This window comes from Mustela nigripes, chromosome 4, assembly GCF_022355385.1.
Source record: "Mustela nigripes isolate SB6536 chromosome 4, MUSNIG.SB6536, whole genome shotgun sequence".
Classification (NCBI taxonomy): Eukaryota; Metazoa; Chordata; class Mammalia; order Carnivora; family Mustelidae; genus Mustela; species Mustela nigripes.
The window spans coordinates 40,440,441-40,462,499 of record NC_081560.1 but is presented as its reverse complement, the minus strand read 5'-3'; the positions used below and the strand labels follow the sequence as shown (position 1 = coordinate 40,462,499).

The following is a 22,059-nucleotide window of genomic DNA, read 5'->3' as shown; positions in this document are numbered from 1 at the left end:
GTGTGCCAAGGGCTGGGCAGATGCCCTATTAGGCCTCACATGCTGTCAGCTCATCAACAGTAGAATTTCTCTTCCCCCACTTAGCACGTACAGGCCACAGGGCTAGGAAGGAATGAGCCTAGGACCGCCTGGGCTTTTCTCCAGGGCCCACCCCTGACTGAAGGCTCCCCAAGCCCTCAAAGTCCAGTCCATTCTGCTTCCCTGCCCCCTCCCCCCCCCTGCCCCCCCCCCCCCAGCTATGTTCTATGAAGTTACTGCAAATCCTGAGATAATGAATACTGAGCCGCTACTTCCCAGGGGAAGTACAGGGTGAGATGACTTCCCGCCTCTGGTGTCAAGACTTTGTCCATCAGTCAATACACAACCTTGCTTTATGTACTTTTAAAAGACAACTTATTTAATATACATTGTTGGTTCATTAACATGGAACTCACAGCAATGACACTGTAATGCACGCCTGACCTGAGTTTATCTAACCCACATTTCCCCCCATAAGGTGCATTTCGGCTCCGTGTGCTTATGAACATATACTTGGGGACTCCTTTAAACAGCAATGCCTCCAACACACAGATTTCAAACATCGAGGCCCTGGCTTGACTATGAAAAGGACCCCCATTTAGTGGAGGAGAGCTGAACCAAGAAGGCAGGCACCCCTCCTTGTTCTGACCTCACATAGGCGAATGACGATGAAAGCACCCGGAGTACTGATTTGGGGATTACAAATAAATCTTAGCAAATAGCTGAATTTGCAAATACAGAATCCATTAACCATGAGGACTGAGGATTGACTGAATATGTCAAACCCCTTTGAATTGAAAATTCTCTATCATCTCTCCTTACTTGCAAAAGCCAACTCGACTTCTCTCTCCCGTAAACCTGAATGTGCACCGGCGACGCATGTTTGCAGTGTCCCAAGCACATGGCTCTTTCACCAGTAACTCGTATTTTCAGCCACACATTTTCTCACTACCCTCCTGGCATGATTTACAACTCTCACACCCCCATCACTGCCTGTCACAGGGTCATGGGACACTGTGTGATGCTGCAATAACAGTATCAATAGTAATTATAACATCGGCATAAATGCATCTAAATCCCCAGTCCGCTTGCTCTCTGCCAGGCATTCTGCTGTAGGGTTTACAAGTATCTACTAATTTAATTCACACAACAAATTCACCAACAGAGACAACGCTTAGATCCCCAGATTAAAGATAAGGAAACCAAGACATGAAAACATCAAGTAATCTGCCCAGGCCACTGAGCCTGTGCATGGGAGAGTCAGCAGTCAACCGCGGGCAGCCTGCGTTCAGAGCCCAAGTGTTGTCCCCAGGTCACGCTCACGGTTACGGTTGAATTCTAGTAGCTTTTAGAGCAGGAGGCTTCCTTCTGTGATAGGGATGGGGATAGAGATGGAGGAAGACATGGGTAAACACGCATCTCACTTCATTCCCTGCCATCTGTATTTGAGAAAAACTATATTAAAATGACACCAAGCACTGCATATGCAATTACGTATAATTATACTTCTGTAAAGATGCATAATTATCTTCTATCATCTGGGGAAGTAGAAAATCCTCTAAAAATTTTAACATGAATCTGTAGTATTAGCCATTTTTTAAAATTTTTGGTATTCTCTGATCCTCTGATCCCTTGGGTCCTTGCTAAGATTGGAGAACCTGCCCCTTCCCAGGGTTAGCTAATTCCTAGCGATAGGAAGCATGCATTTCATATGCAGACTCTCCAATCCAGATCCCAAACCCCAACATCTCCTTTATCAGGGTTTTGCACTCTGGTCCACTGTCCCCTGCCCTCATCACCACAAGGCAGACAGCGAGGGGCAGCCCCTATGCTCCACAGTCCAATGAGATTATTTAAACCGGCCAACCTTAAACCTGCCCACCTTATCTTGCCTTGCTTTCTTCATGGAAACCACAACAAAGACTCTTGTCCACATTCCCCCCTCACCCCCTCTGTCCCTTGACACCCCTCAGGGCTTGTCCCTGTGCCCCCATGTGCCCACTCTTGAGAACAATGCGTAAATACATTACATCTTCTCCAGGTGTGGCCTCCCCATAACAAAATACAATCAAACCTACACTTCAAAAGAGAATCTTAATTCTGAAGTCATCTTTTTCTCGTGACCTTTTTTCACTTCCACATTGTAGTCACTTTTCTCTTTTAGGACAATCGGAAACGTTAAGGGAAATATTTATCAAAACTTCTCATATTAAAACATATTATACTGTTCAGAAACAGTTTATTTTAAAAATGAGTTTATTGGAGCACCTGGGTGGCCCGGTGGGTTAAGTGTCCAACTCTTGATCTTGGCTCAGGTCTTGAGCTTCTCAGCTCAGGTCTCGAGCTCAGGGTCATGAGTTCAAGCCCTGCATTGGGCTCCATGCCCAGTGTGGAGCCTACTAAATTCATTCATTCATTCACTTAAAATGAGTTCATCTGGGGCCCAATCAAGCTAAAGGAATGGGAAAGAAAAAGCATTTAAGAAAAAAACAAAAACAACAGCCTTGTCCAACTTCAACATCTGCCTTGGTTCAAGGGCAATCACAAAAATGAACTACAGATATGTCCTTTGTAATGACTGTCCAACCGACCGAACGAAGGTAAAATTCACAAATAGAGAAGCTGCTAATCTGACATCAAGACAAACTCTGAAGGGTCTCTGGCCAGGAATGCAACTCTTCAGAGTATGAAAACCATTTTGCACAGTTCTTGGTCATTATAATCAACAAGGTACAGTTTGTATTCAGGTATTTCCCCAGTTTTCAAAATAAAGTATTCTAAATAAGGGAATCTGCCTTCCAGTGCCTTGAGAACTACCTGCATCCCCACCCTCTTATTTTTAATAAGAACAGCATCATCCCAGATAACCCGGACCCCTCCTCCCGCCTGGGCACCTGCAAGTCCATTCTGCAACTAGAGAATCATTAACTGAGAGATCTTAGAAGATTAAGCAGCTTTGTTTTAGAAGCAGGTGCTTTTCTGTGTTATGACAAACCGTAATACACCATTTAGCTGCTTTAAATTGAGATTTCAGAATTATTTCATCAGAAGAATCTGCTCTGTCGGGAGGCTGTGCTGGGAAGGAATGTAAGGCCATCTGCCTTCTCAAAGGTGTTGTGCTTTTTTATCCTTTAACAACTGCTCTTCTTGCCTTGTTGGAGCAACTGTCCCTTCTACTTTGGAAAACTGAAGAGGTTGCCTGTGATTTCCATGATATGTTTTCTCCAAAAAGCAAAGAAGGGAAGCACTATCAGATGATCTTTGATGACATTCTGAAGACCTTAAAACAGACAAACAGCTGCACAACTGAGGAACCTGCTGCCCAAACAGGTTCAACAACAGGCTGGCTGGTCCAACAGCTGGTAACCAGGAAAGATAGAATTAAAATCTAGGCCTACTTGACTCCAAAAACCTGTCATTTAACATCTCCTAGGCACTTCCTACTTGGAAGATGGGAAATGAGAAAGAACAATCTGTGTTTTATGAATTAAACTTCTTTTCAACGAGAACCAAAAGATTATCCAAACCTTAATTGCTCCTAAAGGAGGCAACAGGAAGGAGTTCATTAAGGGAATAGGCAAGATTATTCCTCTTTCAGAAGCACAAAGAGAATTCTGCATCCGGGCAGCTTACAACATCTAGAGATTTTCCGGCCGGCTTCCAGCATTTTTGCACGATGGTCTCTAGGTGGCGCAACGAGCCCGTGATTCCATTCACCAAGGCTTGCCTGTTTTGGGCTTACTGGGCATTCAAAAGTATCTCTGCTCCTCAAGGCTGTAGGAAATTTTCCACCATTAGAAATCATTACTAACTAGTCATTCCAATTTCTCAACTCTTCTGATGCAAGCTCATGGCTTGGAAGAAATTTCAGGGGAAGGACTAAAACAGAAAACTAAAAAAAGAACCATGGAAAAATAAAGGAAACCAACACTCTCTCTCTTTGGTTATTCTAGGTTCCAGATCTTTGCTTTTTCTAAAATGACTTTTCAAGTCCTTTGAAAGGAGGCCACATAAGAGCTAAAGCCTTAAAACCACATCAAATTGGCTTTCAGTTAAAAAATACATTGTTCTTCCTAAACTACTTGAAGCAGAACGCTCAGCAGACACTGAAAACTAAGACAGAGATACACTCTATTTGTCAGCTGTGGAAGGAATGAACACCACATTAACACAGATGGAGCTACCCTGAGAAAAGTCACTCCGACTTTGGCTCATGAAATATTCTGATGACCTCACCTAGAACATGAAAATAAAAAGGGAGATGTTTCATACCTCCGACACCCATTACATATACCATTCCTAGGGATCTGTAATAATCCCAGGAACCTGTAATAATCTGAATCCCAGCAAGTGTTCTTCCTCCAATGTCTCCTCTCCCCTCCACCCTTCAGGCACACAGCCAGAAGGAGAAATGACACTGTGCATTTGGGGATCCAATCGTCCCCGACTAGGACGTGGGGCAGAGAGGCAGAGTGAGCCTGGAGGCACTATGGATCAAGAACCAGAGCTCTGTGTTTTCTACACAGTTCAAATGCACTGGAAATCCAGGTGGTAGCGGAGGAAGGCAATCAAATGGGAGTAACTCGAGCACAGCCTATACCCAGGCTCTCCACTGGGACGGAGTATCAGAATCAATTGGGAGCATTTTGAAATACACATGCCTTGATCTCTTCCCAGGTCATTTTGATATGACTGGATGGCAAGAGAGATTGGGTGATTTTGCAAAGCTTCGCAAGTGATTTGGACAGGCCTCATTCAAGACACAAAAGTAAAACCCGGGGAAAAAAATGGGTGGGGAGGTAGGACGTGAGCCGCGTGCACACTCCTCAGCTATATCCCCAGTAACTGCTAATACACAGGTGGGTGACAGCAGGGCAGGGACCGCCTGTTAGCCTTGACCACCAATACACTTCAAGTACAGGGAGCTCTTACCTGGCCTCTTGGCCATGACACTTCCTGCTAAAATTTTTCAAAAAATAGATTCTACTAAAAAATGTAAATGGAATGTCAAAATACAAGATATGATGATATAAGAATGATATCACAGTTCCTCTATAAAGTAAGTTGTAAAGCAGAATACATTTGACAAGTATTCTTATTAGAAAAGACATATTAAGACTATCTACAAAAAAAAAAAAGACTATCTACATAAAAACAATAAATAATCAGACTTTTTTTTTAACTTTAGGAAACATTGGATAGATTAAAAAAAAAAAAAAATAGTCACTCTGATCCACTGGGCTAAAGTGGAAATGACTCAGTGTGGAAAACAAATTGGTAAATATCAACAACCTTAAAAAATAAATGCCACAAATTTATCCAAATAACATGATCATGGATACATGTAAATACTGGGCGGCAAAGAAGTCAGTTTCAGACTTATGGTAACTTTCAAATACTGATAGCAAATAGCAAGAGGGTTTGGTTACATACACTATAGTCCATCCCAAAAATGAAAAACTCCTCAGTAATGGGAAACAATACATGTTAATATGGAAACATTTCCAAAGACGATCCCCATGAAAGACAGGGTTTCCCAAATAACATACAAAGCGTGATACATATATACATAAAGATTAATATTTGTGTGTGTACTAAAGAAGAGTGTGTTTGAAATGACAAAGTAATGCCTAATGATTTCTAATCACTGAAGCCAAAATCTCATTTTTGGCCACTTAAGATGCCAGCCAAAATGGAAACCTAATTTTACACCCTCAGATGCTGACATTCATTAGCTCAAAGTCACGGAAGAAATGTCATGGTGATAAAGTCCAGATCACAACCCAAGTAGAAACAAAACAACAGATTATGTTCAGGACAAGCAGTGTTCTGATTTGCAAACTGAAAAAAAGGAAATCAAGGAGCTGTCTTACTAACATCCATAACAAGACAAAACTTTCAGGAAAGGACAAATTGCGTAAATCTCATCGTGACTACGTTTCAGGAGACCCTCAATGTGATTTTGATAGGAAAGCCATGTATGTCAGTGATCCAAACACTAACCCAATAATAACATCTATCCCGCAGTTGCCATCGCCCATTTATTTCAAATAGAACCTGAAGCATCTTGTGATGCAGAGTTAATGAAATCTACATGCATTCCGGGCTCACTACACTTAATCAAAACTGAATAAACAAACTCCGTATTAGTCACACTTAGGCAAGCTATTCCGCTGCACTGCAGCCAGAAGAGATTTTTACGGGATCCTGTTGAAACCAGCGAAACATCTGGAAAATGTGGAAACTATTCCGCGAGGCGCTAGAGGACCACACGCTCGGAGGAGACATCGGTTTCTGCGGCTGAGGTCAGACCCCTGATGTTGGAAGGAGAGCGCTTACTGGAGATAGCTTACTTACAATGAAGCCAAGTTTTTTATAATCCCGGGTGTACATGGACTTGCGTTTCTCCATGCTGCCACTGCTGTTATTAGGTTCAGACTCTGCATCAAAAGCGATTCTTCGAAGTTCAAATATGATGTCCCTCTGAGCCTGAAGGCGTTCGGGAGAAAAAAGAGGAGGGAAGAGCTGCTTTCACTGTGTGATATTACAGATACTCCCTCTTTCCCCAGGATCTAAACGAATCACGGCTTTCAGGCCGAAGAAAAACAAATGAAAGACAACGGATGTCCCAAGTTAGGGCTCCGCATCGTTCCCCCGCCCCTCTGGTCAGCCTGCTGGTCAGCTGGTCAGCCCTGGCTTCATCCCACGGTTATCCTCACGGCCACGTCGTTTGGAATACTTCGGTCAATTACCTAGAAGTTCAAATTGGTGTCCCAAAAATGATGGAAGTCTTGGGTCTGGGGTTTTCCACACTGGTCGAGCCCAAGTGAGAGGCACGTGCAGGTTTTACAAACAGCGTTCAAGTGACAAGGGATCTCTACCACCACTAAGAAATGACTACGTGGAAATAAACCCTTAAAAATGGCTACAATGGTAAATATTTGGCTACGTCTATTTTACCACAATAAGAAAAAAAAAATATATATATATATACATATATATATGTATATATGTTTTCAATAAATAGAAGGAAGCATTTCCAAATGGGGAGGGCCGTTCCACATTAAGATGCAAGGCCTTCCGTCACTAGAAGTGGTAAGCTGACAGTCTCCTCTCTCTGGGATGATTACACTTGGCCTTGCCAAAGTCCGGGGCACGCTGGACAGCCTCTCCAAGCCTCTCCATCATTCTTAATCGCGTGGCCTCGTGCCATGGACGCAGGGCTGCGGCAGTTACACACTCCCCACGTGGGGCTCACATCTGCGATAGATCAGGCCCTCACGTGCCAGTAATGAGTGTTTTCCTTTCCAAAGCTGCAGCACTGCTTAAGTTGAAAATGGGTTACGGCACGGCCCCCAGCTGTTTCCTCTCAGTCTGTCCTCACACACTAAAGTTCCCCCAAAGCCTTCTGGATGGAGGCATAACCTTTCACACACAACCACCAGAGGCCTACAGAGAATTAAAACAATAGCCAACTGACACAAACGCAAGCCCAGAAATCAGGTGTAATTTAGGAAGGCTCCCCCCCCCCCCCCCACCCCCGCTTCTCAGCACTGAGCACTGGAGAATGGAAATTAATTCCTCCAGCTGTATCAGGATCACACAGGGCAACTAGATGGCCTGAGTTGTCTGGGAACTTGACTCCAAAGACATTACCATCGCAGGTATTGGGACCAAGGGCCAAGATTCATGGCCATGTGACATTAGGCTTTCTTATCCAACAAAGGAAAAATATGCATGTATTTGATGTATAATGAAATAATCCCATCTGCTTTGTTCTCTGAGCCCAAGTTCACCTAAATTTTAAACAAATCCACCCCCACCAAGTTCTGGGGTATGTCCATTAAGGGTCTGACTTCAGCTCAGGTCATGATCTCAGGATCCAGGGATCGGGCCTTGAATGAAGCTCCCTAATCAGTAGAGATTCTGCTTCTCCCTCTGCCCCTTCCCCTGCTCATGTGCTCTCTTTCTCAAATAATTTTTTTTTAAATCTTAAAATGAATATATATATATATATATATATATATATATATATAGCCCCCCCCCAAGTTTTAAGATGATAATAAAACAGTATCATCATCTACAAATTCCTGGTTTGGTAGTAGTCCAATAAAAGATCTTTAATAACCACTTTCTCTCCCCTATGTGCTTTTGCTGCTGTCTCGTTGGCACTCACCTGGTCCTGGGGGTCCATCTTGGTCATCATCCTGTCTTCCAGAAGGTTAAAAGTAAGCACCTGAAGCACGTACAGCTGGTGTGCCATTTCATTGTTGATGGCTCTCTGAGCTCGGATGACATGCTGGGGAGATGGTTCAGAAATAATGATTTTTTTTTTAAAGGAAGAAAAAGCCAACAGCAATTAACCCCTGTCATTATGTCAAGAAGAACCCCAGAAGTCTTCACTTGGAGGCCCGGGAAATGTAGGTCTGTGGGACCACCCTTCAGAAGAAAGGTGAGGATGTGGGTGAACTTGGAGCTTTCCTTTCTATTCCAGGGCCCAATAAAGTTCCTGATGGTTAGGCCAGAATCCAGGTAAAGACCTGCTCTGTGCAGCAGGGAGCAGAAGAAAGGCATTGGAAATGCACGGGTGACTGCAGCTCTATAAACCAAAAAAGTGTGCCTGACATGAGAGCATCCTGAAGAGAGCTGTGGAATTCTACAACAGAAGCCTTCCTTGCACGCAGCAGAGGAACAAATCGTGTGTATGTGTTGTCAGCAACTTTGCCATCCTCTTACCCTATAACTGTCTCCAACAGGTGATCCAGCATCTAGGTGGAGAAATGTTTTAGAAGCAACACAAAAGAAAGCAAAGTATGAATCAGGCCTGCAGTTCATTCACCGTGGCAACTAGCCAGAGAACACCACCACCACAGGCAATGAGCTAATTCATGTGCACAACTTTGCTCTCCTGCTAACAATTAAATGAAAAACAAAATGACCCTTCCCCTTAGAAACAGAACCAAAATGGAACAAATAGAAAAGAAATGGCAGGAGACTAGACATGGGGGCCTTTGCCCCCACCGGAGCGAGGTCAGAAAGGAGACTGAACAGTTGGCCTAACATACGTCCCCTCTAGCAGAGACCAAGGTTTTGCCTTAAAAACGCCAAGGACGAGTCAATGTGATAGTTTGAATGTGCTATACCCAACCACATCCTGCCGTCTGAAAGAACTTTCTCGAGGTGTCCCAAAGCCAGCATGCACTTGGACTCCACACCCCGGCTCTGAGTACCATGTCAAAAGAGCCAGTTAAAGGAGGAGGAGAGGGGGCACCTGGATGGCTCAGTGGGTTAAAGCCTCTGCCTTCGGCTCAGGTCATGATCCCAGAGTCCTGGGATGGAGCCCTGTATCAGGCTCTCTACTTAGCAAGGAGCCTACTTCCCTTCCTCTCTCTCTCTCTGCCTGCCTCTCTGCCTACTTGGGATCTCTTTCAAATAAATAAGCAAATAAATAAATAAATAAGAAGAAGGAGGAAGAGGAGGAGGGGTGAGGAGAAGAATGAGAAACGGAAAAAAAGTCACTGAGCCAAGGGAGCGGGGCTGATGGAGGTGGGAAGCTCAGCGGTGATATGGCGAATGGCATAAAACGCCATATCCTCCCAATTTCAGAACAGAACGTTAATTCAGAGTATATGTTTCGTATCCAAGGTGTGTATAGGCCATCTATTTTATTAGCAACTCAAAAGTATCCTCACCCCAAGTTTCTAACTGAGGATAGCAGCCTGGAACTTCCAGCCTTCGAAGTCTCAGAGGAGAAGTCCCATGGAAGCCATCTGATCTTCTAGGCACGGGGGCTACAGCCATTCCACCTGGCCCCTCTCCCAACATTCCAACTCCGGCCGCCACACCCAGGTAGGAACCGCAGGCTCGGACCTTAGCGTAACATCTCTCACCCTTCGTCTTTCCACCCTCTTCCTGTCCCACAGGAACAGGACCATGCTTCCTGTCCCATGTCACTGAACCACGCTCGAATACTGTGCTTTCTGCTCACGCTAAGAACCACGATAACAATTAACCGTGCTTTGAATCCTCCTGCAACTTCTACCAAACCATTCTTGGACCAAGAATCTATCCGGATGCTCTACCAACACCTACTTCATAGCCCAGGTCCAGGGGGAGAAGGATGTCATCCCTGAAGAACCAGGGTACCTCTTTTATCAAGCAACGAAAATTACACTCATATGTTTCTTTTTATCCTTGTCAGCCAGGAAGTTCAAAATCAAACTCGATGACAAATTGTAGTCATGGCTATTGGCTTTGGATTCTAGAATATTTATTATGTTTGCCCTCATAAGGTTTTTAATTTTCAACAGCCTCACTGTATTGGAATGTGTGTGTGTGTGTGCGTGTGCATGCGTGTGTGCATGTGTGCGTGTATGTGTGTGTGATTGTAAGCTAGTGGAACTCCTCTTTGAAATCACAGAAATAGAAATTGCCTCTTTGGTAAGCTGGGAATCAATCACACGTGCTTCTTTTCAGTCTTTGGTTAAAGTCAAATAGCGGGTAAAGGCCTCAGGAAATCATGCCATTTGATTTATTTCTAAACATTCACCGCATAAAATGCTGGACTTCTTTTCCACTGACATTTCAGGTCATTTGCACATGGCAGTTAATCAGTGGGTTCCACTGGTTATGTCTTTTCTGTCTGTCTCTTGCAAAGGGGCCCAGGGAAATGATGGTCAGAATTTCAGAGCCTCTGTCAGAGTCTGACAGGCCTCCAGTTAGCTTCCTCATTAAAAGCAGTGTAAGCTCACACCAGTGGATTTTTTTAGTCATAGAGCCCCTGGTTTCCTAAATGCAAAGCTAAGGTGATGTTGAGGGGGGTGCCTGGGTGGCTCAGTCCATTAAGCATCCGCCTTCGGCTCAGATCATGATCCCAGGGTCCTGGAATTGAGTCCCACATCTGGCTCCCTGCTCAGCAGAGAATCTGCTTCTCCCCAGCCTGTGCTCTCTCTCTTCCTCATGTCCTCTCTCTCAAATAAATAAATAAATAAATAAAATCTTTAAAAAATTAGAAAATAAAGTGACAGTGAGTGTAATAAACCTGGCCCACTGGGAGAGATTACTACTCCTTCCTGCCAGAATGTCTTCCCAGGGCAGTTCCGGACACCCCTCCTTCCAATCCTATGAGACGGTTTCTGTGGGAAAGCCTCATTCATTCCAATTCCAAAAGCACACTTCTTCCTCCTTGCTAGTTACTACTGCTCATCACAGAAGCAAGTCACAGAATAAACCACAAACTGAAGCCGCAAGGGGAGATAAATGAATGCCCCAAGCCATTCCTGCCCAACAAGGTGGTCACACCGCAGGGGTACTCACTGTTAAAATGATGGAACGCAGTTGCTTCTGAGCCAAAATATTCGCCATCTCCTGTTGATGAAAAACACACCCACACAAAACCTTAGGTTAGAAAAACACATTTCAACATGGCCTCAAAAGACTTTATCCTGGGGGGTGCTACCTAACTGGATATCAGCAGTATTTCTTATGGAAGAACAGACTCCAACAGGCAGAAGTATTCAAATTGCTCTTTGAATATTCTGTTTAGACAACAGAGCCTTGTCCAAAAGCAAAGGAAGGAAATCTGGCACCCGCAAACTTCTCATTGTTTTAGGAATTTCCTTCTTCCAGGAAAAAGTGAGCATGGAATAAAAAGCAAATACTCTGGATAAAGGCAATGGTTCTCCATTCAAAAGGCTCACCTGCTTTTCTTAGACTATACATGTGCAGAGAGGTTTACTAGGAAATGTGCCTGCACCAAGGAGTCCCCCAGTGTTGGAGCACCATCACTTTAAGTCATCAAGTCTTCCAAGAGCCACATCATCTTAATTTGTGCAAAACCAAAGCATGAGTGGTACGTACCCCAGGGCTTGAAAATAGTCTATACAAGTCAACTGTGTGGTGCTTTCGGAAGGGACAAATATGGAGCAGGGACTCCAAGAGTCCACACTCCACATTGCTAGGACTCATTTCTGTAAGTTGTGTTTTGGGGCTTTGGCCCGCCTAGCACAGAGGATTTGCAGGTGACTTTAGTAAAAGAAATGATTCACAGATACTCTTTCTAAATATTGAGCCCTAGATATGAAGCTGAAATTATCAAGTTGGGTACAACCTTGGTGCAAACATTGTAAGCTAGTGGAAAAAAATACTGCTCATATTCAGGAAGGCACTTGAGTGTTCTTTTGGTGGGGAGGGGCTGGATTTTAGAGTTACAGTTGCTGCTCTTCCTGAGTAGAGAAGAAACTAGGCTGTGATTCGAAACCACAACCATGAATTCAATCACGGCGAAAATAAACTCGCAGGAAGCAAGGAGAGCCCAGACACGCGGGTGGGAAGTGCGAGGGGGGGACACGCAGGCAGGTCGGGGCAGGAGCAGAAGGTGGGGACTTACAGTCAGAGGACAATCAAGGATGTCAACACTGCTCTCTACACCAACCTAAGGGCGCCATCGCCACCACAGAAAGGAGAGCAAGCAGGAGAGAAGAAGGGATGGAAATTCAGAGCACTCTGTTAGCGGTTACAACTTGATGTTAACACCCCTGCTCACCCACTGCCTGGGGGAGAAAAGTGCATAGATATCGTGAGGTGTTTCAAGACACCTTCCACTCTGCTGACAACAGGAAAGCAAGGACAATGATGCATTCAGAAATAAGGGAAATGGCAATCTGGAAGGAACCTGTCTTTCCATGGTCCCCAGAAAGTGGGGCTTGCTTCTGAGAGCGAATAGAAAGGTCCACTTTTTCTCCCAGACCCGATGAAAAACAGAGGGCCCAAAGGATCCTATGGATCTTTTCATTTATTTTCTTTTATAAAAAATGAAATTACTGCCTGGCACATAAAACAAAAGGAAAAAGAAAAATATTCTCCGTTCCTATTTTAGCCTATTGAGTTTTGGAATTTTAAAATAAGTTAGAAGGGATAATATAGTTCCAATATGTACGGCAATTGTCATAATTATCTTTAGCATGGTTTCTCTTCTTCGTAAGACCACGGTTACCTTAGGGGCACAGAGACTGTCCTTTTCCTCTTTGTGTTCCTGTGCCCAGAGCACTCTGTCTAACACAGAGCAGACAGTAAATGTTTGGTGGAAAATCAAAGAGTCATTTCTACTACCCTCCTAAGAAACACAGAAGCTTGGTCAGAGAGAAAATAGAAAAATCCTTGTGTACATCATGAATTTGTTGGTGTTCAATATGAGAAAACAGTCTGAGTAAACTTGAGGCTCCATGGAGAATATTTTATACCATCGAGATGGCATAAAAGTATAGATAGATTTAAATATGGATATAGGGATATTGACATGGAAAGATATTCACAAAATCTTGTTTAGTTTTAAATGCAGTAAAAAAAAAAAAAAGGCTAAACAGTGCAAGTAGTATGAGTCCACCCAGTGAAGAAAGTTATGTAGGTCGGTCTTTGGCCAGAACAAACTGGGGCCATGCAATGTGACTTACCACAAGGGTTCTCTGCTTGGGGCATGCACTTAGAGGAGTCTTTCAAACTTCCTCCTCTGAATCTGTATTTTCTGAGTTTACCACCAAATCTTTTAACTTGCAAAAAGGTTTTTTAATAATGCTTTTGAAAATCATACATACATGTAGAGAAATTTGGAAGGGACCTCACCAACATGCTTGCCGTGAGAACAGTAATATAATGGCAAGGAGTTGTGAGGGAAAGGATCCATTTGCCCCATCTCTGCAAAACAAACACTCCTCCCTTCATTTGTGTGGAAAAAGGGAGAATGTCCCACATCCAGGAGGCAGGGAAGCAGGACGTTCCGCTCCACCCACTTGCCGGAAAGCCCCCAGTGGAGCTTGGAAGTGGAAGTGGAAGCAAAGCAGGAAGTTCTACCCCAGCCCTCAACACACCTGTCCCTCTACAAACCCCACGCTCTCTCAGTAAGGCCCACTGAGTGAATGCAAAACAGAACTATCCCTCCAGCCTGCCTCCCAAGTAAAAATAACTGACCAGGGTGGTATTTTTCTTCAGTAAAAGCAGAAATAGGTGTTTCAAGTCCATCCGTCCAACTTCATTTCATACATTTTGAAAAATAAAGAAAAACCCAGATAAATGGAGTCCTACCGATGGTGCCTGGCCCAGAGTCGGGAAGAGAAGTTGAAACAAATGAAATTTTTTCACTGAAGTGGAATTTATCCAATGTCCTTGGGCTTTAAAAAAAAAATAAATAAACAAAGCTGTTCCTATAAATCCAATAAATAAATGTTTAGATTGTGTTTTAATCTAATTGGAGTGAGAAAACGGGCTTCGTGTCTTTCAGGCTCCAGGGAGTTCTTCACTCAGCAAATACCAGAGAATTCTCTGGGTGACGCTTCCCGGACCATGGGGTGCTCCCAGAGCACAGCAAGGCCTAGGCGGGACTCTGAGTGGCTCCTTCCCTTCCTTACTCCCTCAGGCTCTCAATTTCCACTTTTGAAAAGAGGCAAAATAAGGCTTTCCAGTGATAGAAGAATAAATTGAAATAAGGCACAAAGCACTGAACACTGAGCTTGGCACAGGCAAACTCTGAGTATCATCATGGACGGCAGGCTTTGGTAAATTTTCCTCTTTACCCCCCAAATTCAGAACGTTTAATTTTCCACAAGAAAAGCTGGTAACAACACAGGATATAACCCACATGACACCCCCAGTTAGCGTGGTCTTCTGCTTTGCAGGTTCCACAAACCTTCAGAAAATAACATCAAACTTTTCTTCAGTATGAACTTGAAATCAGTTTTTTAGAGCCAGCTCTCGCTTAACTCACTGAAAAATATTTTTTAAATTAAAAATCAAAATACTCCTTGTCTTGACAAACAATAGGCACTGATTCATCTTTAATACAACACAATTTAGAAAGTTCAAGTTAATTTTCTGTGTTGTTGCTATTTTTATTTCAAAGGCTAAATTAGAGTCTAGATATGCTGCTGTATGATTACAGACACCTCATCTTTCTTAGTTGGATTGTTCTCCTAAATTACCCAATGTTATTAAACTATCCTTTGTGATTTATTATCTTTACAGCAGTAGACTGCCAATTGGTGTCATCTCAGTCAGATATTTTCTAATTTTCAAAAAATAAATTTTAAGGGGCACCTGCATGGCTCAGTGGGTTAAAGCCTCTGCCTTCAGCTCAGGTCATAATCCTGGGGTCCTGGGATGGAGTCCTGCATCGGGTTCTCTCCTCAGCGGGGAGCCTGCTTCCTCCTTTCTCTCTCTGCCTGCCTCTCTGCCTACCTATGATCTCTCTCTGTCAAATAAATAAATAAAATCTTTTAAAAAAAATGTTGATTCACAGAATCCAAACCTAATGTTCTACTGATATGCCATTATATTTCACGGGGATCGTTACTCTGGAGTCAGCACAGATTGACATCTGGCTCTCGATTTCTCCATGGTCGTGCGAAACTAACTCAGTAGATTAACAGTAGTTCTTGGTGTAAGAGGCAGAGGCAAAGTGTACGTATCTTACTGATGTCTATCTAGATCCAGGGATCCAAATCATAGCAACTGGGGTGGGCATGGGTTTTTGTTTCCTCTAATCCAAGCTCTTCATAAGCGAAAGAAAAAGCCCATGAGGTCAGACCAGATGGCAGCTACCATTTCAGCCAGGTGTCCTTGGTCCCGCCAGCAGAAGGAGGATCAAGCTTCTCCAGGGCTATGTCAGGAGTGCAAGCATATGAGCCTGCTGTCGGGCAGTTTGCTGGGCTGCTGGAAGTTATCATGAGGCCAGCATTTAGATTTAGATATAAAAAGAACAGACCCAGGGTGCCTGGGTGGCTCAGTGGGTTAAGCCTCTGCCTTCAGCTCAGGTCATGATCTCAGGGTCCTGGGTTCAAGCCCTGCATCAGGCTCTTGCTCAGCAGGGAGCCTGCTTCCCCCTCTCTCCCTGCCTGCCACTTTGCCTGCTTATTTTCTCTCTGTCAAACAAATAAATAAAAATCTTAAAAAACAAAACAAAAAACAGACCCACCTAGGATTTGACCTGCAAAACCATACTTAAAAATCCAGCCTGGAGCATAAGGCTTAGGGAGGGCCCGCATCTCCTGGCTCCGGAGGAGACACAACCCAACACACAGGAAACAATAAAGTCACTCCATTCGTGCAGACATAGCCCCAGGAATGAGCAAACAATTCTGAATGGAAAACAAACCAGAAACCCTCACATTTAGTCACTGAGGTTTAAAATCCTTGGCGATGATATAATAAAACAAAACAAAACAACAAAAAAAAAGACTTCTCGAGTGTTCAGGGTTCAGTAGCATGCTAGCTTCTAAATTATTCTAAAACGATTTAGTGGTAACTGTCACAGAGCTCCCAGTACACTTTCTACTGGTTGGAAGATCTCATATTTCCACCCAGTTTTTAAATGAAGTGAATTGTGTGACCAAAGTACATGGTCTATGCTATGTTGATGAAAAAAAAAAAAATGAACGGACTTTGAAGGGCAAGCTATATTCCAAGACATACAAAATTCTACTTCTTCTATACCCCCTCTACAAAGATCCTTTACCTCACCGCAGAAGAACCACAGAGCCACAGACAAAGGAGAGTACCAAAGGATGGGTTTCACATGGGTACATTTAAGGGGTTCCCTTGTGTGCACAGAGAAAGGGAAATGGGTTGATCACTCCTCTCCCCACATACAGATATGGACAACAGAAATATCATGGAGCAAAGACCCTCCCTGACTTAGGAATAATTATCTCAACCAGGGGCAGCGAACTGTGTGGTCCTCCTCCTGTCCTTTCCATCTAAACTTCTGTGGGCAATGCAGGACACCTCTCGGGGTCTCACTGTATTCATCAGGAAAATAGGGACAATACCTCCCTTGCCCCAGGGAGCATTCAATGGCATGACAGAAGATCTCAGGGCTTCTACCTCTGCTGCCCCCAAAGCAGCAAGGTTTTCATCTTTTAATGTTTCGAGCTCCTATGTTGGGTTTCCTTTGATGCAAGGGCTCTACCGCTGGAACATTCCTAGCATTCTTCCTAGGACAAGGGCTTACGCATCTCCACCTTCTTCCCACTCCATCTGTGAATGACTCCAGGCTGGCCAGCCAAGCTGCAGGGCAGTGGGGAGTCCCCAGGATGGGAAGGAGAGGGCACTCTCTGCCCCCAAATTTGCCAGCCCCGAGTACAGTCTTAGGACCAAAGAAATGCAACTTACCTGCCTTCTCTCATCAGGGGCCTTCAGGAATAGTGCATTAATCACTGCAATGGTATAGGTTTGGATTTCTTGATCTGTCCTGTAAAGACCCGGAACAATACAGAAAGTCAGAATAGGCTACCTCTGAGTCAGACCGTGATAAGGGTCATGATCTCCCCCACAAAAAAAAAAAAAAAAATGAAAGAGAAAGATATGGCCCAGACAATGCAGTTGGCAACTGAGAGAGAACATATTTCAACCATCATAAGGAAGGACACACCATTGCGGGGGCGGGGGGGCATTATTATTACTAGCTTGACGATACACGGCTCAGCGGAGATCACGCAGGAAGTCCGGGTGGTTAGCCGGCCCGCCCCTTCTTCTCTAATAGGCTTAAATATATAAACCCAGAGCTGTACGTGTGGTTATGAGGTTGGGGGGGAGCGGGACTGTGATTTTGTCTGATGCATGAAGTAAGTATATCTGGGACTGGACTTGGGTACCCTTATACCCCTGGACTTATTATAAAGGAAACTGCTTTGTCTCCATGGCAATGCTAGTACATCATCTAAAAATCTACTTCCAAATAGAAACTTTTTTAATAACGAAAAGAACCAGTTTTTATTTGTGAAATTTGAAAAACTGCTTTTCACAGAAATGAAATCAGAAATTCCAAAGGAAGCAAGAATCTCATAGAAGCCACGTGGTAAATGGTAAATCAGAAGGACCCGAGGCAGAAAACAAGGAGCAGCCCGTGAGCTACATTCGGAGATCATTTCAGAAGAGGCCGAGTATAGAACACAGCCTTTGGCAGGATGGAATCCAAACCCCAGTGCCCCGCAGGCTGGCTGTGTAGCCTTGCACAAGGTTGGAGAGGGGTGTCCCCAAAACAGTTTCCTCATCTGGAACACTGGGGAAAAACACACTTATTTTAAGCCGCTGCTTTTAGGGTAAAATTAGTTAATGTATATAAAACCCTCAACACGGCACTTGCCAGATTAGAAACCCTGCACTCTAGCAGAGCATGCTGTGAATGCACAAGTATGCCCTCGATACTGAGAGAAAAGACACGGGCTGTAGAGCTAATACACTTCACATTCAGGGAAATGTGAAACTGGTATTATTTTGAGAGCAGTTTCACACAAAAGCATCATTTTAGAGCTTGGGCTCCTTTTCCCTGAGGCCACAATCCACAACTTGTGTGACTTAAGATTTTACAATCTGGTCACCCACCCCACCCGCCCAAATGAAGGCAACCTCTAACGCACTTCAGTAGGTTTGCCTTATAAACACAACATTTCTAACATTTCTGGTACGTGGAGAACTACTGACTGTTCCCGCACATCCCCAGCCTGCACCCCCAACCCAAGCCAGGCCAATCCGATTTCCTCCCGAGAACGTGTCAATGCGACGTGAGAGACCAGGAATGGCAGTTACTGGGAGCCAAGTCACACCGGTGCCAGCCAGTGCAGCAGAGGAAAAGCCTGTTGTGGCCACTCCAAGGAAGCCACACTTTCTATCCTTCTCAAGGCTTGGCTACTTAAGTTGTTCCTGGGGTCTATAAAGTCCCCCTGGATCCTTTCAATGAATTCCCTGTTGGTGTAAGCCACCTCACGGGGCTTGTTGCCCACGCGCAACTCCACATCCTTTAATTTCTGAGAAGCTCTGTCCAGTGGTGTCCTTCGCAGGGACAACCTTACTGATTGCCTGAGTGGAGAGAAGGGAAAGAGCCCTGAAGCCTGCAGCCTGCTAAGTGCCTTGTCTTCCGGCTCAAGCCTCTAGAGACAAAACACATGCATTAGAAAAGACAAAAGAAGGTCACTGTAATCACCTTGAGCCTAAGAAGGAAGACTGCTTTGAAAGATTCGTAATTATCTATGAAAATACTCATTATAGCAGAGAAAACACTATTTTTAATGACAAAGGAAAGATGCTGTTGAGAACTTAGGACAGCAAATTGTCCTATGATGTTAAAAGCAAAATTCTACTGATATCAAAAGTGATTGCCTACGAAAAGCCAGGCACTGGGGACAGAAGGGTACCAAGAACAGGCCTGGGATCCCACCCCCCCCACCACCGGCGGCCCAGTCACGATGCCATCCGTGTGGTGGGGGATGGGTATAGTACATGGTGTGGTTAGATGCCAAATGAAGGTTCCTTTTCTACACATTTGATCAATATATATATATTTTGATATATATCAAAAATCTATCAAAAAATATCTACATATTGGGTTCGGTTGGTTGATCAAACCAACCGAAAACTCTTCCCAAGGCTTTATGGCAGCTGTCTACCAGAATCACTTCCCCCTCCCCCACAGGAGGCAACTGCATGCTTACCCTTGAAGATGTGGAATAAGTTGGCCGATAGTGATCTCCTGAGCCACCTTCTGGTAGAGATCATGGCTGTTGAGCACCATTGACTCCAAAATGGCCAAGGACCGCTGCAGGATTGAGATGTCCATGCCTGCCTTGTTGACAAAACTCGCTATCTGAAAAGCCAAGGAGGACACAACTGACCACCAGCAGTAAACAGAGCACAGAAGTACAGAAGGGAGTAAGTTGAGGAAATCGGGAGCTCACTTCAGAAACACCGGACACAGGATGAAAAGTATCAGGAATTACAGCAGAACTGTCAGAAACACATCAAGTCAGCAACAATTGCTTATATTACTACAAAGCACCCTCTGTATCTTATTTCTATAATTCAATAAGGAGCAGTTCAAAAAAGGAGATGACTTCAAGGAATTATTGTCTGGTTTTTCTGGGATTTTTCTGCCAGGTTTTAGCTTTCGGGGCAGATGATTTCAACACACACAGTGTTAAGGACTCCTGTGTCTCCTTTGAGGCGGTAATTTCAATATATACTAATAGCCATTCCCTCCCATTCCCAGGCTACTTCTTCACCCACACGATGCATGATTTTTATGTTCAGATTATGACCCTGTTACATTCTTAAGGGACTCCCACAAATCACACTTGTCAACACAACGCAACTGGCAACTCCTCAGTCACTGGCTACTCTCCTTGGTATTCCACAATGGAAACACTCTCTCCCCCCTGTTCTTCCAATTTCTTATGGTTAAAATAAACTCCTCTCATCTCAAATTTAGCAAATAGGAACACACTTAAATTAGCAGTGCTAAAAGTTAAAATAATAGCTTAAGCACTAAAATACATTCCCTAAGGAATTAATCATGGAGGCTTCAAACATAATAAATCACAAAGTAAGAGGGAAGGAAAATAAGGGTTAGAATAATGGATCGTAGTAACCCAAACACATGGGTACCATAAAGGTTTTATTTTAGAGGCCTCATTAAAAGTTATTACTGTCTGTTGACAACTCACACTAAAGGGCTGTTATTACATCAACATAATGACTGCTTTCTTAAAAGCTCAATAATTTGGTTCCGTGACAAATTGACATTTGCTCACGTCCCGTCTCCCCACCCCCTGTGACTCTGATTTCTTCCTTCCTGCTGTCCCATCGGGCCTCTTCTCCTCATCCGCGTCCCCACCCCCCATCTTGGGACAAGATAAAATGCAAAGGTGCCCATGGCAACTGCAGTTACCATCTCTACTAGTTTCTAGCTAACGACTCCCTAGCTGACACAGACCCCAACAGCCTCTCTGCCCCCAGATACACCTGGATCTCAGGGGTGGGAAATACAGGACAGAAAGGAATATAGTATAGTATAGCAATATGATTATATCCCAAAAAGCTACTATTTTATAACATAAAGAACAGGAAGAGTATGAGAATTTTAAGATTCTCAAAAGGCTGCTTGAGCTCCTTTCATGGCTAATAAACTTCTCCAATGTGTTTACTGTCCCCTGCAAGCCTTTGCCTTAATCCTCACGATCTGCTCCCCTCTGTCCAACCTACCAAGCTAAGGCCATCTTTTTCTGACAAAAATCCAATTACCCTCATCCTGAGCTCACGGTTTAACACTTTCTTTAGACCTCTGCTAAACAGAATGTTCAGCTCAACTAAGTTAGTTCCTCGACTTCCTCACCAACACCTCCTCCACCATTTTCCATGATCCCAGCACAGTTCTGGCACTTCTTAAAAAACTGAACTCACACAGAAGTTTGTTGACAATACTTCTGATGTTCTTGGCACTCGGGTTGTCTTCCATGCTCCTTTTCTTGCCCCCATTCAGCCAAAGTGAATGTACTTTCAAGGGTCCATAGACAATCTTCTACCTGTCAGTCAACTACCAAACTCCCTCCCCCACCCTGCAGTCTTCACACCCTCTTCTCACTCATCCAAATAATATGCATTGACTGGCTGCCACAAACAGGCTTACACTGTCCTGGGATCTGGAAGTAAGAGACATGAGCAAAACGCACAGGATGCTGAACTTCAAGGACCTGATAGTCTAGTAAAAACAGACAATCATATCAAAAAATGGGCAGAAGATATAAACAAACACTTCTCCAATGAAGACATACAAATGGCTATCAGACACATGAAAAAATGTTCATCATCACTAGCCATAAGGGAGATTCAAATTAAAACTACATTGAGATATCACCTTACACCAGTTAGAATGGCCAAAATTAGCAAGATAGGAAACAACATGTGTTGGAGGGGATGTGGAGAAAGGGGAACCCTCTTCTTCTGTTGGTGGGAATGGAAGTTGGTGCAGCCTCTTTGGAGAACAGTGTGGAGATTTCTCAAGAAATTAAAAATAGAACTTCCCTATGACCCTGCAATTGCACTCCTGGGTATTTACCCCAAAGATACAGATATCGTGAAAAGAAGGGCCATCTGTACCCCAATGTTTATAGCAGCAATGTCCACGGTCGCCAAATTGTGGAAAGAACCAAGATGCCCTTCAATGGACGAATGGATAAGGAAGATGTGGTCCATATACACTATGGAGTATTATGCCTCCAG

General features: G+C 43.9%; 1 protein-coding gene across 7 annotated transcripts in view; it reads right to left on the bottom strand.

Annotated features, from left to right (window-relative positions):
* ELMO1 (engulfment and cell motility 1) overlaps positions 1-22,059 on the bottom strand; it is a 521,901-nt gene that overhangs the window by 310,360 nt on the left and 189,482 nt on the right. For 6 of the 7 annotated variants that reach the window (XM_059396569.1, XM_059396564.1, XM_059396570.1 and 3 more), the window contains 6 exons: positions 19,497-19,648; positions 17,179-17,257; positions 12,407-12,451; positions 11,335-11,385; positions 8,195-8,317; positions 6,376-6,507 (listed from right to left, as the gene is read on the bottom strand). In XM_059396569.1, coding sequence (XP_059252552.1) covers positions 6,376-6,507; positions 8,195-8,317; positions 11,335-11,385; positions 12,407-12,451; positions 17,179-17,257; positions 19,497-19,648 — 582 coding nt within the window. The remainder of the gene's footprint in view (positions 1-6,375; positions 6,508-8,194; positions 8,318-11,334; positions 11,386-12,406; positions 12,452-17,178; positions 17,258-19,496; positions 19,649-22,059) is intronic. The other variant, XM_059396568.1, reaches the window with a different exon arrangement.